Here is a 23,888-nt window from a genome sequence, read left to right as displayed (position 1 = left end):
ATACTTCATATTTCATATGATACAATCATAAAGCTCACATTGATAGATAACTAATTATTCAAAGGTGGCAGCTGTAGAGAATTCCGAACTTCACAAGGGTACAACAAAAGGAACTTACACTGTGGATGTTAAGAGTCCTGCAAGCTTTGGAGCTGAGAGCATTCTTGAGTTAGTTGCTTGTGGAATCACAGTCACTGATAGGTTGTAGGTGCTCATCAGATTGCTTGCTGTGTTTGTCACAAGCTGGAAAAAGAGACGTGTACCTTAATTACAATACCTATACTCTGTGAGTGTCAAATCGGGAAACAAACATTTTTGCAAAGTGGGTAGCAGATGAGGCAAACAAAGAGGAAACCTCTACTTCATAACCTCTCTTTCTCATTATGTCCAAGGTCCTCCATAGCACTGAAATTCTGTCTATACTCTTGACGATACGCAGGAGGAAACCTCTACTTCAGAACCTCTCTTTCTCCACTATCGTATTGTCAAGAGTATAGTACATATAGTCACAAAAGTCGCAGGAGGGGGGCCTGGGATTCCATGAGCCAGCGAAGACGAAGTGGGATTCTGACTGGAGCCTGAATTTCCACCGCTTCTCAGTTCCGTGGTTCATCATTATCAGCTGGTGTGTAATCCTGTTGGGACTTGTTAGTTTCTGGCTGGTTCGAAGAGCTTGGCGGCACGATAGAGCAAGGAAGATCATGAAATCTCTTGGGGCCACAACTTACCAGACCAGCGGTGGCGAGCAATGGAACAGTAGCTGCCCTATCTGCATCAATGATTTCGAAGAGGGCGAGGATATTTGTACTCTTCCATGTGGGCACCTTTACAGGGCTACATGCCTGCGAAAGCAGCTCGAGATGGGCTATTTGTGATGCAGACTCTGCTGAGGAACTCTTGTCTAGAGGTGCGTCTTTCTTACATCTTCATCACTATGTCCTGCAGAATAAATCATATGTCACTCTTTGCAATGCACTGATAAGATTGCCGTAATTTTATTTATTTTGCAATGAACGTATTTCAAAATCACATGGAGTATTTCTTTTATTACCAAATGGTTGTGCTGTTGTTCTATCATAGTATATGAATTTGACTTATGTATCTCATAGTTGTGAATGTTGTAGCATCAGTATTTGGCGTGTTGATGAGATGGCACCAGTGTCTAGTCAATTTGTATTTGGGTGTGCCAATGCCAATGCATTCGGACCATATGGAATATGACATAAATTTAATATATTTTAGTGTACCCTTCCCATAGCATGGTTGGTTGCGATACCTCCATGTGCATAATAGTACCAGCAATTTCTTGGTCTGAACTTCTGTTTTGCTACCGACACATTGTTTCTTCTTTTGTAAAAAATAGTGGAGGTGTTGATTACTCTGTAATTCAAACTAGAAGCTTACTTTTTTCTAAAAAAAAGAGAGAAAAGATGGACGCTGGGTAGTGTTGTCAGGCTCCAGCTCTAAAATGAACTTGGCTGTGAACACCTGTGCATCACGAAGCATTAATCTGAATCTCACAGTCTGTGAAGTACAGCTTTGCCATCTGGCCATGTATCATATTTCCGCATTTTTCAGCACAACTTAATGTTGGGTTCTTGACATTTAGATAGCTTTTTGTACTTGTTCTACAACAGTACTTGGTAGAGACCAAACTGATCTGTCATTCTGCTGTTCTGTTGCAAAATCTGTCATAGTAAGTTAGCAGTAACTTGTGAATGCAGTGTTTTGCGTAAATTCTTATTTCCTAAGATTCTTACTGTATTATTTAGTCTTGATAGTCAGTCACAAGTTCCTGCTCTTCTCTAGTTCTTGCTTTAAGAGGTTTGCCTCCCATTTATTGAATGCAGTTTGTTGGAGACAAGGTTGCATATGCACTTGCCCAGGGCTTGAAGGTGGTCACTGCGTGTGTTGGTGAGACTCTCCAGCAGCGAAAAGCTGGATCGACCAAATATTTATGCAATAATGCTGGGTCTACAGACAAACTGTTACGGGAATCAACTTACGGACATGCGTGGCCTGCTGCTGTTCTACCGGACTGAATTCTCATGGGCCCACAGCGTGACTCTACCCAATTGATGGATGCCACGGATGCTTCCGTAAGATGATTCCGCAAATTTCTTCCGGAGATGTAGCATTACTCATATTTATGCTAATTTTAGGAACAGAAACCAAGAAGTTGTGGCCTGGTTGGCTGGCTCTGCTCTTTCGTCAAACTATGTTTGTTCTATGATCGATGTATCGATGTATCTTGAAGGTTGGTAGCTTGATGCAGTAACGCATGCAAGAAACAATGAAGTGACCAGTAGTAGTCAGTAATGCTTGTCTATACTGTTTTTTCCTGAGATTTTTCACAAAACATTGCAACACTTTTCGCTGGAGAGTTCTATAAGTTGAGTTATTTACTATTACCTGTCGGGCTAACCTGTTGATGGTTCATTCTCGTCAGAGTTGGACTTATTATTTTAGTACCTGTTTATTTTCATGACGAAAATGCTTTAAAGGCCGTTGCGATCTATTGCAATGGGCTAGTGGAAAGATGAAGTACTTTGCGGCATAGCATAGCAGGATGTATTAATGTACTGCAGCCGCTTTTTGCATCGCCAAACGAGATAGCTTCTTGGCCACTGTTGCATAGCCGCTTCTTGGTCACTGTTCATGTTCATTCTACAAGAATTTCATAAAAAAATTCGCTATTTCATTTTTTTATTTAACCAGGAGCATATGAGCTCAGGTTGAGAACTGGTTTTTCGCATGAAGACTCTTTTCCTCAAGACATATTATATATGGAAAGGAACAAAATAATATAATAACTTGAAAAATGTCTTTATTGTTGATTATAATAGTAGTACTAGTATATCGTAGTGCATAGCAGTATTAATTAGTACAACCGCCAGGTCCCCCATAACTGAAGTGGTCAATCATGAAATCACTGACTTTGTAGCATTCCTTGTTGGTTACCCAACTTTGAAGGCCGGGCACTGGACCAGGACGGTAGGTTGTCTCATCTTCATTGACATATTGCATATCTTGAAATGCAGCCGAGTCTGGTCCTGGCCAGTGCCCATTGCCCATTGGCGGGCTGCGCTTTTCTCCATAAGATGTAGTATAGCCACCCCAGCTTACATAATTTGAATAGAATTTCAAACTATTGAAAAGACTTTGCGGCCAGTATCCGACGGGAGCAAACTTCTGACCGGCATGAGCAAAGTGTAACCACCAATCTCCGTTGTCTTTACTCTGCGAAATGATTGAAGTACACTTGTTATATAGATGGACTTACTCAAATCGTCCTAAAATTTAAGTAAAAATGCTTTCCATTCAATTATTATAAAAATGATTAATGCAGTTCTTAGTTTCCATGTAACACATACGAGCAATAATCCAACTGTTTGAATAGCCAATAGAAATTATAAACATTATAAGAAAGTTGACGTCCCTACCTTGAATATCTTGAAAGACATCTTACTTTTCCCCTTAAGTGTGTCTCCGGGAGTTATAGGAGCATGCTTGGCTAGTACAAATCCATCACACTTCAAGTCAAAGCATCCCGTTGATGAGTATCCATCAGTCTGAAATTCCAGGAAAATCATGGGTTATAGAAATCCAATAGTGTATAGATCTCACAAACCTAATTTTGTTTTCCCAAGAACATGAAAGTAATCTCAACATGCTAACAACTATGTGGGATACAAATTTATTGCGCTATAACCGATGTCTCTTAGGATTAAAACGATATCTTGCAGAATGTTGTTTGGGCTTAATTCCGTGCTAGCACAATGATAGCGATGTGTAATCCCATATAAAAACAATTCTTGAAAGAGACATGATCTGAACCCTGGGATGAAAATGTGGTAATTAACTACATACCGACCATCCTATTAGGAAATGTGTTTTGTTGTCACCATAGAGAGAAGGTTGAATCTGCACAAAGTAGAAACAAAATACGTGAGAATTACCGAAAATGAATACTTTAGACACAAAAAGTTGTAACATCAGAGGACAAACTAACTTACATTCCATCCAACTTGTATAATATTTAGAGTATCAATATGAGGATACTCGTAATTACCGACCATGACTGCAGAACTTATTTGTCCGTCATTGGCACTCAGTGATTCGTAAACATCGAAAGTTGCAATGGCGCCATAAAATTTTGTTACAACATCTGGTAATGATGTGTAACCTGCGTGCTGCAAAGAAATATCAGCATAATTAGTAGTGCCTTCCGATGGATTTCGATGAAGTCTATGTCATATTTGTCAGTTGTCTTTGGAAATGCATTAGATAACGATATGCCAACATGAAAGTAGAGAGAAATTATACTCTAGTAGTAGTTTGAACATTAAAAAAATTCCTTGGTGTTACTAGGATTCAGACAAATATCTAAGGTAGCAAGCTTTTTGATATGGAAAAATGATGTTGAACCATGGAGACCATTGAATGAAGAAACTCAAAATTTATAATTAGTTGGCCAAAGTTTTTTTCAAGATTATTGGCCAAAGGTTTTATATGTTTATTATATAAATCAAATTTCCATGTCCCGATAAGTTCTCAATAAGAATTTTCTTTTGGCAAAGCTCTCATCAGAAAAAACATAAGTACAAAAATAAATCTTAACATGATATATATGATATAAGAATGTACCATCGAGAGGACTGAACTTACATGGTCGAACCTCTTGTTATCCAGTGGTTCAGCTTCAGTTGATACTACGCTCCCATTGGATGATGCCCTAGTCTTGAATTGCATCTCGCCCCAAAGATATGGTTTGTGACACCATCCCGTGGCAACATTATCAAGGCTACATAAAACAATTAGCAAGAAGATGCTCACAAGTTTTGCCATTTTCTCAAGAAGGAATGTGAAGGCTTGTACTCCCCTCAAAGGCGGATACCATAGAATCCGAGTAAACAGTTTATATAAGGGAGGGGGTGGGGGGGGGGAGGAAATACATTTTTTACATACATGTAAATAGTCTTGGAAGAAACAATTATGTACGACATTTACTGTGCTAGCTGGCTGTGATATACTCCTTTATGGTGGAAATTGAATGGTATGTCCTAATGTCCTATACATTATGAAAAATTATTGACACAGCTGTACATACACGGATATATATATTTCCGGCTAAACTTTATTATGTTTAATATACGTTATGGAAATGCAATATTGCTTGCCATTTACAGATACAGCTGTATTGCATGCAGATATACTCTGTAGTTTATACTGACCACAAAAGATTTTGTGCTGGGTACAGTGAGGATAAAAGATTTTATATAGTACAGTACTATTTATTCACGTTGGCTGTAACTCATTAACTGCACGACAATTATTGTGACTAGCGCAGAAATTAACACAGGCTAGTTTTTTTCTGAGCGTCTTCAGGCTCGAGCCTTAGATGATCACAGACGGCCCAGTAAGAGCATCCCCACTCGTTGGCGCTCCCCACGCCCAAATCCGGCGAAATTTTCGTCCGGATTGGATAAAGATTTGGCGTGGGGAGCGCCGAAGTTCCAGCCGTCCCCCCGGCAGGAAACCCCCAACCTCGACCATTTGACATATTTCAAACAAATTCAACATAAAATTTAACAAGTTCGGCAAACAAGAGTACGAAAATTGCTGAAACAAATTCGGCGACAATCAGTACAATGTTTAACAAGTGCTGAAACAAATGAAGCACACAATTTCACAATTTTTCAAACAAATTAAGACAGACTAGTTGGCGTCGGCGTTGGCGTTGCCTCGGAGCCTCCATATGTGCTCCACCAGATCATCTTGCAGCAGCTGATGCATTGTAGAGTCTCGAATCTCCTGGTGCATAGCAAAGAAGGCGGCCCATGATGGAGGCACCTGGTGATTAGGCTGTGCAAGAGGACCCTCTCTCTCATATGGTGCTTCTTGCTCAGCCAGAGGAACCGGATGCTTTCGCTCATCTTCAATAATCATATTGTGTAGGCACACACAGCAGTTCATCACCTCCCACATCTGATCTTTGGACCAAGTCATAGCGGGGAACCGGACGACAGCAAATCTCTGCTGGAGGACACCAAATGCTCGCTCGACGTCTTTTCGGCAAGCTTCTTGTTTCTTGACAAACTCGCAAAGTTTGGGGGTGGCAGGGTTGGAGATAGTCTTCACAAATGTTGCCCACTTTGGATAGATACCGTCTGCAAGGTAGTATCCTTTGTTGTAGTACCGACCATTGATCACATAGTCCACCGGAGGAGCATGACCCTCAACAAGCTTGGAAAAGACCAGGGAGCAGTTTAGGACGTTGATGTCATTGTTGGATCCAGGCATACCAAAGAAAGAGTGCCAAATCCAAAGATCATGGGTAGCCACTGCTTCAAGTATCACAGTGCAGCCTTTTTTGTGACCCTTGTACATTCCCTACCACGCAAACGTACAGTTCTTCCATTGCCAATGCATGCAGTCAATGCTTCCAAGCATCCCTGGAAAACCCCTAGCTTCATTTGTTGCAAGGATCCTCTGAGTGTCTTCGACAGTGGGTGATCTCAAGTAATAGTCCCCGAACACTGCTATGACGGCCCTGCAGAACCGGTAGAAACAATCAAGGGCGGTGGACTCCGCCATCCGAAGATAGTCATCTGCAGTATCACCGGGAGCTCCATACGCCAGCATCCTCATAGCCACTGTGCACTTCTGCAATGACGAAAATCCAACCAAACCAGTGCAATCCGCCTTGCATCTGAAGTAGGGATCAAAGTGGCGGATGGCATACACAATTTGCAGAAATAGCTTTCTGCTCATTCTGAAACGACGCCGAAAAATACTCTCACCGTGCAATGGATTGTCGGCGAAGTAGTCGGCGTACAACATGCAGTAGCCCTCCATTCGCTGTCTCGGCTTGCACTTCCGGCGACCTCGTGCCGACCCACCACGTCGACGAGTTGCCAGTCCGGCGTACATGCTTGCCAAGCAACCAAGGATCATCATGTGCTCGTCGTCTTGGGCGGCTGCTGCCATCTCTTCTTGCATAAGCTCGACGAACATCTGCTCCTCCTCTTCGTCCGAGTCCATGGCCGGCGAGGCAAATGGACGAACACCTGACGGGCGTGGTCGAGGCAACCCGAGCCGCGAGCGACGACGAGCAAGCAGGCCGGCGGAAGAGCAGCCAGATAGGCCGTCGTCGAAAGACGGCGGAATATAGGCAGGTGGGGAAGGAGGGGCGGCGGAATCTGGCAACAAGCCGGCGGGGTGGTGCCGGCGGCGAGAGAGATACGAGGGGTGGGGGAGATTTTGAGCGACGTGGCGGTGGGGTTCGTGCGTCGAGTCACCGACAGATCGGGCCCTTCCCCGCTTTTCACTCGTCCGGAGTCCCCGAGCGCTCCCCGGGGGGCCGGGGGTGGCGTGGGCTCGCCGGATGGATGAAGGGCCAAATCCGGGCGAAAACGAGGAGCCGGGGGCGCGACTGGGCCGAATTTCGCCGTCCGGATGGAAAAAACGCTCGCCGGGGGCCTCGACGGCGGCACGAGTGGAGATGCTCTAAGTTTCATGGCCCACAAGGCCGAAGCCCAATTAGGAAGAGCTACTGAAGCCCTCTAAGGCCCATTCCCTCAGTCGGGTCACCTCGGCTCCGTTTAGAACCATGGCCGACGGCTGCGGCGGCGCAGGCGGTGGTGAGCGCGGCCGGAGCGCCGAGTGGCTGCCCATCTTCCACCGGGTGGAGGCGATGGCGAGCAAGAGCCAAGCGCAGACGGAGGTCCTCGCCGCCGACTGCGCGCGCCTGGACAGGGTGCAGCGCGAGTCCTGGGAAGTGGCGCGGAGGCTTCAGCGGACCGCGGACGAGCTTCAGGCGGCGGCGCGGGAGAAGGACGCCGACACGGACAGGCTGCGTGCGCAAGCCGCCGACGCCAGGAAGAAGCTGCAGGTGATTAGTCCACGCCCTAGCTGCATTCCCCCCGTTCCTCTTTGGGTTTCGATCGATCTCTCGGGTTCTTTCTGATGCTAGCTGCATGGTACCGTGTTTGTGCGGAAGGAAGGCGGATGCGACCAGGAAGATGAGATGGGAGGCGGCATACGTGGAGCTGCTTCTCGGTGCTAATCAGAAGCTCGCCGGTACTGAGCCGCCCTCATCTCTTGGTGCTAAATTGACAATGTTTCAGATTTGTGCTGCTTGCTTGTGGTGCAAGTCCTGTACTATCTCTTATTAGGATTTTTCCAACTAATAATAGTTGGGAGTTTATGCTGCTACTGAATTGCATTGCCTTCTGTTGCCAATGTAGAACTCAGAGATAGTGACCTGGAGGAGGATTCCAGAACCTGTGCAGAAACCCCCAGCTCTAAGGTAGTGCATAGCTCAAAACATGCAGTCTAGTTTGCGCTTCTCATTGATTTTCATAAATCGTTCTTTTATGCAACCGAAGGAAGTTGGAAGACACACAAAGCTGAATCGGGACGCCGTGGATCACGTTGCAAGCGATTTGAGCGCAGAGCTAAGGAAACTAAAGCAAGCTTATGAGACGCTGACCTCTAAGAAGGACAAGGAAGTTTCCGCATTGCTCTCGGAAAAGGATTCTCTGCGTAGCCAGTTGGATATAATGCAGCAGGACTCTGCCGAGCTCCTGAAGAACAAGAGAGTGGAGGCAGCACAAGCTACTGAAGCAGCACTAAAGCTTCAGAAGACTGTAGATGAGCTTTATGTGTTGGCCCAAAAGAAGGATGTTGAAATCGACAGACTGCAAGCAGAAGCTGTGGAAGCCAAAAGGAGTCACGACAAGGATCTTTCTGCATTAGTCTCGGAAAAGAACTCTGTGCATAGCCAGTTGAGTATAATGCAGCAGGACTACGCTAAGCTCCAGAAGAACAAGAAAGTTTCGACCCAAAAGAAGGATCATGAGATTGTCATATTGCGAGCAGAAGCTATTGGTGCCAAAATGAAGGTACAGAAAATGCACTCCTTGGTCAAGGAGAAAGATGATGAAATCCAAAGACTCAAATGCTGGCACGTTGAATCTGTCCAGAAGCACTACAAGGATATCAGTGAGACACATAAAAAATCTAGGTCTGTTGATCCAGCTGTAACTACAAGGGATAAACTGAAAAACAGTAATCCTAGGCAAAAAGTAAAAGAAGATTACATTTCTGAAACAAAAACGGTGGAGAAAGATGGGCAAGAAAAAACTACTCAGAAGCGCAGGCGTGCCTCTTCAATTTCAAATGTAAGTATTTTGTGTTTGCAGTTATATGGCCAAGCTCACACTGACTGAACCATGTTTACTTTGTGAACCATGTTTACTTTGTTTAGGACCCTGTCTTGCTATATGTATCTAGTCAATGTCATACAATGTTGTGTCCAGATGACTAAGTAAACCTGGTTGATTAAATGCTCTTTTAATCCAGATTCAATACTTGCCTCATACTGTACGGTCATAAGCTGTTTTACTGAAAATGCATCGACGAAGAAGTCTTGTTTTCCTTTATAACCAAGAACCGTATTTTCATGGGTGTTTTCTTTTGTCAAATAATGAAAAGCACCAAGGAAATACATTCTAAGCATCCAAATTCTTGAAAGGCTGCATGCATGACTTGTCTGCTGTAGGAAGGCTACATATTAGCTCTACAGTGCTTGCTGTGCTTCCGCGCTCCAGGCTGTTGTTGGCCTTACGATCTGAATCCTAGGGAAAATATGAAGTTGATAAAATAACCATGTATGTCCTTGCAAGGAGCACTTTTTGTAGCATGCCAAAGAACAAGCCCCAGGTTCACATGGTAGTATGTTACCAAATTTCTAGGGCAAGATCTCTCATTTTGTTCCATTATGGCCAACCTGAGTTTTGATTGCTAGGATTTTCTTGCAGGAGCTTGTGCTTATCTTGATTTTCAGCATTTTCTTCATTTTGATAATGTTTGCCATTTTCTTGGTCTCCTGTTGTTGTTTTTTTGTGAGCTTTAGCTAGTCAAGTGACCAGATAATTTTGGATATGCTCATTAGGATTGTGAGAAGATTGGAAGCGACCAGGATTCTGATGAGCAGAGTGAAAGTGACGAGGATGGTGACAAGCAGAGTGAAAGGGACAAGGATGGTGATGAGCAGAGTACAAGTGATGAGACCAATGATGAGCAGAGTACAAGTGATGAGAACAATGATGAGCAGAGTAGAAGTGGTGGTGATGACGATGCTGGGCAGAGCAGAAGCAATGCACATGATGAGGATGAGCATAGTCAGAGTGGAAGTGATAAGGAAACAGCAAACAAGCCAATTCTAAAGCCTCCCGGGAATCACAAGAGGAAGAGAGATGCTTGTAATACCGAGTCTACCAATGGCAAAAGCCACAGTAAAAGCAATGTGTAAATACTCAACTTCTGCTGCAAAGTTTATCTTTATAATAGTATATATAACTGTATTTGATATAGTTGACTACAAAAATTTAGTCCTTTGTTAGCAGTTGTCTGTCAAATAAGTGGTAACAAAACACCTTCTGAAAGCTAGAACACAACCTGGCATCTAATGTCGCACACACTAGTTAATGCATGACATGAAAAACTTGAGCTCATGGAAACACAGCGGCCTTGGGCCTTGATGTGCATTGGGCTCTTGTTGTAAGTTTATTCTTTTTTCGTTGGAAAGGAGCAACTGGAAGATAAATAGGCAAACACCTTAGAGCAACTGTTTATTTTTCTAATTTGCTCGTGTAAGCTGATACCCTTTTTATTCTCGTCAATTTTGATGAATACAAGCTGTTGCCAATCTGAATTTGGTGTCCTGTTCTTATTTATGGTGTTCCCCTTTCGCCGTCCTGGTTGTGAAGGGTGGCCAAGAGGAGGTGGTCATACGAGCCTCCTCCTAGTCCTCTATGCCGCCAGAGGCTGGTGACTGCCCATGGCGAGCATAGGATGATAGCAACTGGCAACTGGGCACAATACGTCAGCGACGTGAAGGACAGCTTGGCGAACCAACCTCACAAGCGCAAGAAGTTCGAACAGTTCCTGAGGGAGCTGAAGCAAGGCTACGTGTCAGTGATGCATCAGCAGTATCATTTACAAGAATTTACTGCTTCTTTCTGTTCTGAGTTGTGATGATTAGGTTGAATCCTGTTAATTTTGCAGAATTAGTTATCTGGCCAGAAGCATGAAGGACGTGTTAGATGGGCAACCTGAGCTCATCCGCCGGTTCAATGTTTTCTTGCCCATTCATTGCCAGATCGAACTCAAGAAGCCGGTCTGTTCATCTTTGGCCATTTGTAAATCCTGTTTGTCAGGAATAGCTCATTTGATGATTAATTCTTGTTCGTTGTTTCCTTTTTGAGTTAGTTTTGTGTGTTTTGCAAATTAGGATGAGGATGATGGTGAGCAGAGTGGAAATGACGAGGATCACGATAAGCATAGTGGAAATGATGAGGATGGCGATAAGCAGGGTAGAAATGATGTTGATGGAAAGAGTAGAAGTGATGGGCCTGATAATGAGCACCATGGATGCAATGGGGATGATGATGATGAGCAGACTGGAAGAGATGTGGAAACAACAAATTATCAAGTTCAAAAGCCTCTCGGGAGGGCCCAAGCCACTTCGCAAGGGCCTCGCCTCCGGCACTCTCCTCCTGACCTGGATGTTGTGGAAACATCGCAACCAGTGTATTTTCGATGGAGCTCGACCTTCGATGATGTCCCTCATCACAAAGATGGATGAGGTGGCACTGTGGGCAAAGGCTGGTGTGTGGACGTTTCTCTAGAAACTTTTTGCTTCCATGTAAGTTGCCTTCTAGGAGAACTGTAACCCAAACTCTCTTTTCAATGACATGCAATGCAAAGTTATCATCAAGACCAATTGGTCGGCATACTTCTCTACCAAGAGTAGTTCTAATCGACACAAATGGAATATGCTATGGAAAGTATATAATGACATCATTTGTCCCGCTTCAGTGTCCATGGATATGAATTTTATCGTGACAGTACATGAACAGTTAAGTAACGGCAAGAAAGTAGAACCTATGTTCTTCATCCCAATCTGTATTGAGCTGGATCACAACAATCAGGGGAAAACCAATCGTGCTTTTTCTAACGGGAAGATATCTGAATGAAAAAACCATTTAGCATGGTTAAGTGACATGACTAGCTAAAAACAACTAGACCCTGGACTTCTTCCTCTCCCCGTCCACAGAAACGAGAGGCGATTTGTGAAATCCCGTAGGCTTCCCACTTCACCGGCGCCGATTCGTCGGGTCCCTCGGCCTCCGCCGGCCGCTCCGGCGGCGGGAGGGCGGGGGAGCCTCGTCTCGCTCCGTGTATATAGTAGGGGTGCGTATGGTGTCCAGCCGGCGGCGTCGGGGCGGAAGCGGCGCGGCCGGAGTGGTTTTGCAGGCGGTGGTTCTTCCCTTCGACGGCGGTGCTCTCCGGAGTCCTGGCGTCGATCTACCGTCTCCGTCGAGCCTGCAGGTCTACGGAGCTGCTGGCCTCGACTTCCCCACTGCCGGATGCCGCGGGGCGGCGGATCTGGCCGGAGTTGCTGAAGGTGAAGGTGGTACCGTACCAGATCGAGGATGGCGTCAGCGATGCAAGGTGGAGGTTCCTCGGAGCCGAGTTCTGTCGACTTCCCGTCCGCCAGGGGTCTCCTTCCGTTCCAGGGCTGTAGTGGAGGAGCGGCGGCGGCGCGCCGTAGTACGTCTTCGTTGTTGTTGTCGTCTTCGTTTGCTTGCAGGACCGGCTTGTAATTTCTTTGTTTCTTTGGGTTGTTCTGTAAGCTTCCTGGTATAATATCACTTGATCTTTCCTCGCAAAAAAAAAAAGTGACATGACTAGCTAGCCCAAAGTCAATATTAATAAGTAATTACGAACAGAAGCAAACAGTGGGCACATAGTGTACGAATATTTTGAACACTTGGTCGTTCTGGTATTTTCCTTCTGATTCGTCATGCAGCCAAGCAATCGCCCTTATTGCATTTTGATGAATAAAAGCATATCGCCAGTATGATTTGATTCCATTGTGTTCAATGTTCCGCGTTTGATCTCCTAGCTGAAGGCTTTTCATGCAAGTGACTGTTGCTCAGGCAGTGGCCTGAAAACAGCTGCTGCTATTTTTTTTTTTTCCATGGAGGCATCTCCACTAAAAGAAGCATCAAGAAACGAATGCAACACCCAATTGTTTTGGCAATAAGGTGAATTCAGTTCACATTGCAATCTGCGGCTTTCTAGATGTGGACGTCCAAATCATCTCGACCGCACTTCACAACCTAGTATTAAATTGATGGTGTTATAGGAACAATGTACTCCAATATATTTAAATATGAAATTCCATTTAGAGAATAACATGGTTTCATTCAACGAATAAATATTATTATCTATACCATAAATAATACTACTAATATTTTCAGTGTACCCGCAAAAAAAAATATTTTCACAGTGAACTTTTTTTCTAAAGAATTTTCATAGTGATGATCTTCATTTACATTTTCCAGCAAACCTTATTTACAGCTTTGGTGGGATGAAGGCCATTTTAGAGCCCACCAAAGCAAGCTTGTGTTTCCTGAACTAAACATAGTTTAAAATAGCGGGCTATTTCATTTAGCCGCAATTTTTTTAGAGACTATAAAAGGCTATAGCCGGGTTATAGCGGGCTATTCCATTTAGCCTTTTTTCAAAATTTTGAAATATTTTTGTCATATCTTGCCAAAAGAAGAGGAAAACTATGACTCAAATACGATTCGTGATACAACTTATTTAACTATTCAAGGCAAACAAGTATTTAGATATTCAACTCACAAGTTTTATCTAATTATACTAAACGCAAATTCAGAAAACAAGAAATAAAAAATAAAAGAGAAGATAAATTCAAAATACATGAGGTTTAGCGGCTAAATTAGAGGCTAAACAGGGGCTAAATTAGGCTATAGCAGGCTATTAGCGGTTTTTCCTCATTTAGCCTACAAAGGGCATAGCCGCAGCGGCAGGTCTCCTGAAAGGCTATAGCTGGGCTATAGCTAGGCTATAGCTGGCTATTTAAAACCAGTGAATGGCCATCAGCTCCACTCTCCGTCTTTCCATTTGGAATCCATGGCCGACGGCGGCGGAGAGGGCGGCGGGAGCGCCGACTGGCTGCCCATATACGACCGCGTGGAAGCGATGCTGAGCAAGATCCAGGCGGAGGCTGAGGTGCTCGCCGCCGACCGCGCATGCCTGGAGGCGGCAGACAGGGTCCAGCGCTGATATTTGGAGAGAATAATAACTTGTATTGATATGTGAGGGATTACATAGTTTATATATGAGCCAAACCAATCTAGGGTTTAGGCACCAACCGACCTGTGCAAGGCAAAACCGTATACAACTCTAATACCCCCCGCAGTGGCAACGTCAGGCTCGACGACGTTGAGATTGGATCGTATGTCGGAGAATGAGGCAGTAGGGAGTCCCTTGGTGAAGATGTCAGCAAACTGTGCACTGGTCGGAACATGGATAACTCGAACCTCGCCGAGAGCCACCTTTTCACGAACAAAATGAATGTCGATCTCAATATGCTTGGTTCGACGATAGAAAATATTTTGCATAAATATGCATCAATTATTTTGGATCGTAGGGTTTACATTTTTAATATATACGATTTCTATGAAAGATATTACGACATAAACGTTACAATGGTTTATTAGTTTAATTTTTCTAATAAATAGGGTCTCATTTTAGAGTTCCGCACAGGACTTCAAATTTTGTCAGCCCGGCCTTGGTGTCACATATGCTGAATCATCATATATATATATATATATATATATTCTTGATATAGTTATTTATTGAAGATAATATATCTTAGTGCATATAACAGTACTAATTAGTACAACCACCGGGACCTCCGTAGGTGAATCTGTCAGTCACAAATTCACTAACGTTATAGCATCCCGTATCGGTTATTCTGGAATGAACGTTGGGCTTTGGAAGATGACCATTCCCATCAGTGTCGACATATTGCACGTCTTGAAATGAAGCAGAGTCGCCTCCTGGCCAATTCCCATTGCCCATTGGTGGGCTAGGGTCCCCTACAAGTGATCTAGTGTACCCGCCCCAAGTTACATAATTTGCATGGTCAGCCAAACCACCAAAAAGATCTTTTGGCCAGTATCCCACTGGAGCAAAATTTTCACCAACATGGGCAAAGTGTAGCCACCAATTTCCGTCGTCTTTACTCTGTAAAATGGATGAAGTATTCTTGTAATATTTGAATAAGGAACGCTACTCTTAATTTGCAGGTAACACATAAGCACAACAAATCTATCTTTTTTAACAGGGAAAATAATTTAGAAACAAGGTATTAAGACTGCTCATAGTGGGAGTAACATAGCTAGTAACATCACACATCTCAAAACATTTTGGTGACATGGCATGCCAATAAATGAAGAAAGAGAGTGAGGTGGTAAATAGCTATGTTACCATAACATCACACATCCCAAGGCAAAATGAGTCTACAACATAATAATGACACAATGCATGACACCACATATAAGTTACTACCACTATGAAGGTAGTAACCTAGACTAGTAACATGACATATGTTACTAGTCTAAGTTACTCCCCACTATGACCAGCCTAAGAGAGTTGGCATCCCACCTTGAATATCTTGATCGATATCTTACTTTTCCCCTGGAGAGTATCTTCTGGATTAATTGGAGCATACTTAACTGGCACAAATCCAACACATTTCATATCAAAACAACCCGGTGCTTTGTACCCACCCTGACCATTCCGATGAAACTCATTAGTTATTAAAACATGCAGTACATTTATTCAATTTAAAGCCTGTTATATTTTTGTGCCATGAACATGAAAAAACACATATATCCAGGTCGAAAAAAATCTCAACATACTAGCACATATTCCATCCGTTCTCTTTTAATTTAGATTCTACAAATTTTAAGATGAATTAGTAAGTCATTTAATACTACTATTTTCAACCAATCCAATGCACATCAAAATTAGTGACAATCAATAGAAAGAGTAGGAATGCTTCGTGTTGTTTTTCATTAGAAAGCTAAAACGTAGACTAATATAAAACAAATATTTAAGGTAAGATGTAGACTAAAAGAGAACGGGGGAGTACGAGGGAAATTTCATCGTGTGACATCTTCTTCTGATCATCAACATGATAAACCAATGCGATGTTGTTTTGATATGGTCTGAGCACGTTTTCCACGAGGCCTAACATAGGGTTTGCCCTTAGTATTCTCAAACTAAAAGTGCATAGATGGAAATCTGTAAGTTATTAAGACTAGTGAGCAAATGAGAATAGGCTGATTACAGTACCGTCCATCCTATAAGGAAATGTGTCTTGTTGTCACCATAGTAAGAAGGTTCAATCTACAGAAAATAGAAGAATTACTTGAGAATTTTGGGGCAGTGGATACTTCAAAAATATACCATAGTTTTGTATCAATGAGGACAACTGGCTTACATTCCATCGGACTTGTACAACATTAACAAAAGCAGACTGATGTTTTTGATAATTCTCTACCCATATTCCAGAAGAAGCTATTTGTCCCTTGTTGATATTCGGAGACTCATAAACATCTAAAGTTGCCATGGCACCATACAGTAAGGTCGCAGGACCTGGCACGGATTGGTATGCCGCGATCTGCAAAGAAATATCAACCTAATTGGTAGTTCATTCTGGAGGATTTCGATGATATTTTGACATATTTACATGTAGTTTATTCATATGCTTTAGATAATGATATATCGTGGTGTTGTTCACCGTCTAGATAAAAAAAATTACGCCAAAAATATAAACTATCAAATATGGCAACTCCCCCTTGACATCGTGATTGCTGAAAAAGTAGCTCATACCACAAGTCCACTGAATTATGTCCTTTTGGAGGCCACTCTATTTATTGATGGAATTTGAACCCACATTTCTAGATCAATAGGACTGGCTTGATGCTGAACTTGGAGATCATGAAAAGTAAGGAACTGTATATTTTCATACTGATGGCAGGCGGAAAAAAATTCCAGTAAGCTCACAGTAAGTAGTTTTCCCCACTTGGGCTCTTATTTTAAGAAACACAAAAGGCCGAACTTACATGTTCGACTATTTCATGAGAGTTAGAATTTACATTAACATGATAGATGTAATATGTGAATATACCATGTATAAGCATTGACTTACACGTTCAACTATTTCACCCTCTAATGGTTCAGCCTCCATCGATTGTAAGCTCTTATCAGAGGATCCTCCTCTTTGTAATTGGATGTGACTTCGAGGATGTGGCTTATGGAACATTGTATGAGATGTTTTATCTACACAGAAGCTGAAAAGCATCAAGAAAATGTAGAAAACTTTCGTCATTTCTCTATAAAAGAAAAATGTGAATGTCTGCATGCACTCTTTAAAGGTAGATACGAAAGCAATCAAATAAACAAATTATATAGATGTAATGGTTGTGGAAGACATACTTATCTCTTAAATTTATTGTGATCATTTCGGTGTAAATGAAAATATACATTTTATACACTTGAGTTGATTCATTAAGTGGGAAGAGATTGATATCTTTTGCATACACATTTTATTCATTAACTCCATAAAGATCATTATGATTATTACTACTATGTAAAGGAAAACATATTCTAACATATTTAGATACAGTTTATTAGTCACAATACTTAATGTCGTCGCTGCAACGAAACAAATTACCATTATTTTCCCTGTTATATAGCTCATTAATCAAATGAAAAATATTGCTCTGTTACATTAGTGTGGAATTAATAATCACATAAAATTGCTACTGAGGTTGTAATAAATCACATATTAAGTACTGGATTAGTTTATTTCCACTACACCCCAAGGACCCATCAGTTTGTACCGGTTGGGCTTCTGAATCAATATCCATGGGAAATGTTCATATCAATATATAAAATATTCATAACATATATTAAGAAGAATATTTTCACCAAACTGAGGAAAACCGGATGATTTGACTAGCATTATTTTATTTTATTTTAGATGGATTATAAATATTTACTATTGGAACAAAAATAAAGCTGAACTATAAGTGAATATTCTTTTAAAATTTGGAAGAATATAACAAACCAATAAGAACAAAGTAGTAACTCAAATAAAATTAAAACAATAAACGACAAACTGAATAAAAAACATAAAGATAAATTATGTAAAAAACAAAAAGATAGTGGACAAACCCAACACATAATTTAATCATACTGGTGAATTATGAACACCCACGCAATGATAAGCATAAGAAATACTTTAGACATACTGAATTTTCTCATTTCAATATTTTGAAACTACAAAAATTCTTTTACTATGTTTATCTTACATTATATACTGATATCTCTCGTATCTTAGGTTTTCTAGAAGGAAAGAGGCCATTCACCACTTATCTCTGGATTTAACATATTAGGCCACTCATTTAAATAAACAAATATGATAGAGATTTGGTACACATTAGCACTAGTAATCCCGTTTTAAAATACAAAATAAAAATCATATTTTGAAGTTTTAGAAAAATCTGAAAATAAATCATGATGTACCCAGTATTGTATCCCACAAACGCGTAAACTTACAACTGGAAATAATGTGTATTTTGGAGTACACAAAAATAATAAATATGTGGCTCTGAGTATAGTGATTCAAATCTCCAAAACATTATCATACTTTGTCATTTTTGTGTAGCTTATAAAACAAACATTTGAAATTGAGATTTTGTATGTTAGTGGGATATATCATTAGCTAGTTTTATAATTTGATTATATAATTTTTTTAAACATATAAATAGGGTTTTCGAATTATTTTATATGGTGAGAGCGCTGGTGCTCATGAGCCAAAATGACTTTCCGAAAAAATGCTATTATTTTACATACCTTCATGCTTGGAGGCCTAACAAAATTATCTACAAGACACAATTGTTGTCTGACGGTCAGGGGTTTACCAGCAGCATCATATTAGCACCACACTTTGGCTAAACTAAATCACTCGTGAGGTGATACATTGTAAAAACTAGATGATACCCCGCGCGTTGCTGCGGGCTCTTGCTAAACTATAATTGCTAAAATGATAAGTGAATAGTTAATGCACTTTCAATAGGGGAAATTCTATAGATTTTGTGGCACTTACCAGTGCAAAAATATATGTTGCTTTGATGTTCCTTACAAATGGGGAAATGGGTCTACATAGATTTTTGTAGCATTGTGAAATGTAAAAAAAGTGGATTATTGTTTATATCTAACCACTGGAGCAAGTTCAATGAGATATTCAAATTTCCTACAAAAGCGTTGATTTTTGAATTCCCAGAAAACTTGAATTTTCAAATCATCATGTTCCATACAACCTGAAAGATGAAGACATATTTGATAAAATCAACATAAACATATTTGGTAGTGTGAAGTAAATTAGGCAAGAGCAGTCAAATAGAAAAAATAATGGGAAATCACAATGGTCCAACAATGTTCTATCTTAAGGATTTAACACGGCTTTCCATAAGCATAAGATGTTTTTCATTTTTATTTAATAACACAATATATAAATTAAAAACTAAAAGCCAGAATAAAATATTGGATTATGGTTTCTATTACAATATAATCTTAATAGCGAAGATATATAAGTCTTTTTCAATATTATTGTTCTGAAAAATCAAACCTGAACAAACTAATGGTGTTCAATAGAAATGGTTCTATGCCAATCAAAGTGGACAACCTGAAATGATTATACCGTGCAATAAATGGTGAACTTGTAGTTCGGATCCTAAAGGAAAAACTGCAATGGTTGGTTCGGTGCTGACAATAAAAAAAATCAAGTCATGGAAAATCTTTCAAAGAGATATGGAGCAGATAAAATATCCATGGTTGTACTCTTAAATCAAACTTTAGCTCGGAGATTGAAAAGAAAGAAGGCACCTTAGATATGTTGCCGGCAGTAGATTGCAAGCATAATACCCATCTATTCCTCTATCCTGTTTACTGATGTAGCACACACGCGGGAATTCCTGTTCAACAACTTGGGATACTATATCACTGGAAGCAACAACGCAATCCTTCAGTATTTGGGAGGTAGGGCCGTAGGGGGAGGTCCATTTCCTGATGTATGCTTGACATGAAGGAGACAACTTCATTTGCACATTAAAAAAACTGCATAATCTTATACTGACGAAAAAAGAAGAGGGATCGGGATAACTTACGACAGAAGGAACATATATTAGCTACCGAGGGATAAGTGGTTCGATTTTTTTCCACTGACTCTTTGCATAATATTGATTACATTGTTGTACTGTATTTATGAAAATCTGAAATCAGTCCCTTTTGGCCAACAAAGATGAGGTATAACGAAGCAGAATGAGTAAGCTGTAAAGAGGACTGTATTGTTGGTTACCGTCACATAGATCAACGCCCTATTATCAGAATATACTGCTTGTCCTGTGCATCATCCATATACTCAGCCACCATCCATAAACCGAATCCAAATCCCCTGGAGAAAACCGAATCCAAATCCCCCGGAGAAAACTCAGATTTGGAAGAAATGAAATCTGTAGGTTGTGTTGTGCATCATAAAACATGCGAACAATTAGCTACAGATCTGATCAAAGTCACTCAACACGGCATGATGTTAATAGTTCAGTAATCAAAGGAAATAAATCAACGCGACATCGATGCAGGAAAATGTCAATGCAGCTTCTAGAAGTCGCATGAGAGGGCGAGGAACTGGTTTGGGTTTGGGACAGCTTATGATAGTGCATCTGAGAGGAAGGAAAACAGAGCAAAGATGCAAATCAAAGAGTTGCCAAGAGTTAAAAGGGACATAGGTGGAGCGACGGAAGGGGCTGAGATTGATTGCTTGGTAACGTAAGAAGATAATAGGAGATTGATGGCCTTCAACTTTCAGTTACAATTTAGAGACAAATATAATAATGGTGTTGAAACTTCGAGGGACCACATGATTACTGAACTTGGTACTTGTATTTGGGTGGACGTGGCTGCATAGAATTGCAGAGAAATCAGGTTTCGGGGGCTAGTTATTTAGAAACTAGATGATGTCCCGCGCGTTGCGGCGGAACTATTGGTATCATACTCTTAATCTAGAAATGAACATGCTCAAAGAAAAGACAAAAATAAATGGCATAACGGAAGGTAACTTTCAAGTAGTGATGCACCAATATACATTCTGCAACAATATTTAAACATGATTAGGCAACTGTTCAAGTTAAAGATAACACATCAATAAAATCGATAATCTAAAACGTACATGAAAAATGTGAACAGTTTAAATAATGGTTAATGCATTCCATGGCTCCTTTTGTAGAAAAATATTTGTGGATATTTTTAGAAAAATAAATAGTATATAAGTTTTAATTTGTAACAAAAGTAGGATGTGTCTTGCAATATACACTTGTACAGCTAAAGTGGACATATCCACATTGATCGGGGAAGAGAGATGAGATGCAAATCGAACTGTACCAATAACCAAGTTTATGTTAAACAATATAGTAATACCAAGTGCCTGAATAGGCTGTGCAAGAACACGCCTGCAAGTGCTTTTTTATTTGCTATTTTATTTGCTCTTATGAATTATGAGTGTAACCCGCAAGATGATGACAACGCAAGTGCTTTTTTATTTGCTCTTATGACTTATGAGTGTAACCCGCAAGAGCAAAAAAAGAAACTACGTATATTCAGAGGAGCATTTGTGAACTTTTAACTATATTTAGATGCACCAGTACGGGTGGAGAGACCGAGGATTGCTAAAGAAACATTCACAACAACGGGCAATCCAGGCGAGACTGCAACAACAGTGCAACGGGATGCAAGATGACAAATGGCTTCAGGTTGCAAACCATCGTTCCACACAGCAAATAAATCTGAGCGAGGAAGTACCTTAATCTACGTTCTTTGCTGCACCAAGGCACATCAGCTCACATAAGAAATTTGGGAGAAATCGGCAACATAAATTGGAGCAGAGGAGAACCTTTGTCAACGTAATAAAACAACTAACCTTACCATGGAGGAATTAGAGAGCGCAAACTCGGTGGAACCATTGATGTGGCGTTGCGGGTGAGGCGGTGACAGTAGAGATTCCGTATGGTTTGTACGGGGAAGATAAACTGAACACATATGACAAGCAGTAAGGATAAGAACATGGAAAGCTTGAAGGGAAGAAAATGCGTGCATCGCTCAGACGCCGATGACCATCATCGGGCCGCCACCGGTGCGAGGCAACAACTACACTGCTCCTGGCGACTTGCTTTTTTTTTATAGAAGAGCAGCGCTAGTGAATTAGGTTGTTTCTTACAGCTAAATTGGGAAGCGACATAACATAATGCTTAGGATTTAAAGAGATGTGGTGGGGAGGGAGCAAAGGAGACAGAGAGCCTGACGGTTGAGTTTACATCGCAAATTACATGAGTGTAATGGAGATTGATTGCTTTCAGCTTTCCGTTACACCTGAGAGACAAATAAACTGAATGTATGGAGGGGCTACACGGGTGCCTAACTTGGTATTTGCTATTTAGAGTGCCGTGGCTGCATAGTATTGCAGAGAAATCATGTAGTGAGGGCTACCTATTTAGATATAGAAGACATTTTGCTATGCTGCGGTGGATGACGTGGGAGCTTAAATGACATGGCAAGTTATCATTGATCAAAGATACTTGATGAGGTGGGTAGACTGCATGTGAAGAGAAATGGGATCACCTATTAAGAATAGAAAGATAGAAGGTAAATGCAACCAATGAAGGATAACATGGTGGCATGACTTTAAGAGAAGAGAAAACTGAACGCATGTAATCGAACGTGTGCAGAATCGTGCAGATTTTTTTTCTTCTTTTGATTAGGTGGCAAATTATCTTAGGTGGCAAGCTATGATTGCTTGGAGGTGGATGACGAGGTGGATATCTTGCATGTACAGGAAAATGGGATCACCTATTAAGAATAGAAAGATAACTACTACTTTTGAAATATCTATTTTGTATATCTTTTTTGCCTGTTATTTGTTTTAGTTTTCGGGACTAACCTATTAATAAATGTCTGAAGTCGATCAAACCTCCTTTTATGTCTGTTCCAGGTGCTTTCGTGAAATAGAAAAAATAACTAAAAAAATACATCAAAGAGTACATTGGGCAGACCCTAGGTGCGTGGATGGCGCCAAAGGCCTATGCACACCTACCAGGCCCATGACCGACATCTCACCGCCGCCTTTCACCCGATGATTTTGTTCAAACCCTAGTAACCTCTGCCTATTGCTCTGTGATTTAGGACACTCATTTAAATGAAAAAATGCTATTTTTTCAGACCTTCATACTTTGGAGGCCCAAAAAAATTATCTACAAGACACCATTGTTAGTGTGATGGTCAAGGGGCTACCAGCAGCACCATATGACCACCACACTTTGGCCAAAGTAAATCACTCGTGGAATGATATGTCATAAAAATAACTATTACTTTCGTTATTTATCTTTTATTTTTTTATTTTTTGGGACTAACCTATTAATAAATGACCAAAAGCGTTTTTCCACCTCCTTTTATGTATGCTCTCGTGAAATATAAAAAAATAATTGAAAAATATATCAAAGAGCACATTGTGTATGCCTGCGTATGGGCGGCGCCAAAGTCATATGCACACCGACCAGGCCCATGACTGCCGCCTCACCGCCGCCTTTCACCCGATGATTTTTTTCAACCCTAATAACTTATGTCTATTGCTTTGTGATTTATCTACTCCACCATAGAGGATACCTACATGCAAAGATCCCCAAACGGAACATAGATCCAATCTCCATGAATACTTATTCTTTGGTTATCATCCCCATTTTTGGTTGGTGCTACTACCGGTCGTCTCACCGCCATGTCGTTACCTAGCTATTACTGTTACTGCTCTTGCCACTCGCCCTAGTATCCTTCTAATCCCTACATACATTGTTCTGTTGAAAAGAGTTGATGTCTCACCCTCC

At 41.2% G+C, this 23,888-nt stretch overlaps 3 protein-coding genes across 3 annotated transcripts; 1 reads left to right on the top strand and 2 right to left on the bottom strand.

Annotated features, from left to right (window-relative positions):
• Positions 1-2,822: 2,822 nt before the first annotated feature.
• LOC127310751 (protein neprosin-like) lies at positions 2,823-4,170 on the bottom strand. Its single transcript, XM_051341396.2, has 4 exons — positions 4,017-4,170; positions 3,871-3,924; positions 3,444-3,572; positions 2,823-3,240 (listed from the first exon to the last, which is right to left on the bottom strand). The coding sequence occupies exons 1-4, from the start codon at positions 4,077-4,079 to the stop codon at positions 2,878-2,880; spliced, it is 609 nt and encodes a 202-aa protein (XP_051197356.2). The 5' UTR covers positions 4,080-4,170; the 3' UTR covers positions 2,823-2,877.
• Positions 4,171-7,625: 3,455 nt separating this feature from the next.
• LOC127310353 (uncharacterized) lies at positions 7,626-10,967 on the top strand. Its single transcript, XM_071822855.1, has 5 exons — positions 7,626-7,894; positions 8,007-8,082; positions 8,250-8,311; positions 8,391-9,185; positions 9,959-10,967. Exons 1-5 carry the CDS (start codon positions 7,697-7,699, stop codon positions 10,316-10,318), a joined length of 1,491 nt encoding a protein of 496 aa, XP_071678956.1. The 5' UTR covers positions 7,626-7,696; the 3' UTR covers positions 10,319-10,967.
• A 3,776-nt stretch (positions 10,968-14,743) lies between these two features.
• On the bottom strand, positions 14,744-17,235 carry LOC127308789 (protein neprosin-like). The gene is made up of 5 exons (XM_051339690.2): positions 17,105-17,235; positions 16,394-16,573; positions 16,246-16,299; positions 15,553-15,678; positions 14,744-15,132 (listed from the first exon to the last, which is right to left on the bottom strand). Exons 1-5 carry the CDS (start codon positions 17,216-17,218, stop codon positions 14,776-14,778), a joined length of 831 nt encoding a protein of 276 aa, XP_051195650.2. The 5' UTR covers positions 17,219-17,235; the 3' UTR covers positions 14,744-14,775.
• Between the last annotated feature and the right edge of the window lie 6,653 nt (positions 17,236-23,888).

The sequence above is a fragment of the Lolium perenne genome, chromosome 6 (assembly GCF_019359855.2).
Source record: "Lolium perenne isolate Kyuss_39 chromosome 6, Kyuss_2.0, whole genome shotgun sequence".
Classification (NCBI taxonomy): Eukaryota; Viridiplantae; Streptophyta; class Magnoliopsida; order Poales; family Poaceae; genus Lolium; species Lolium perenne.
The sequence above is the reverse complement of the archived record's forward strand: the minus strand, read 5'-3'. Positions and strand labels throughout refer to the sequence as shown.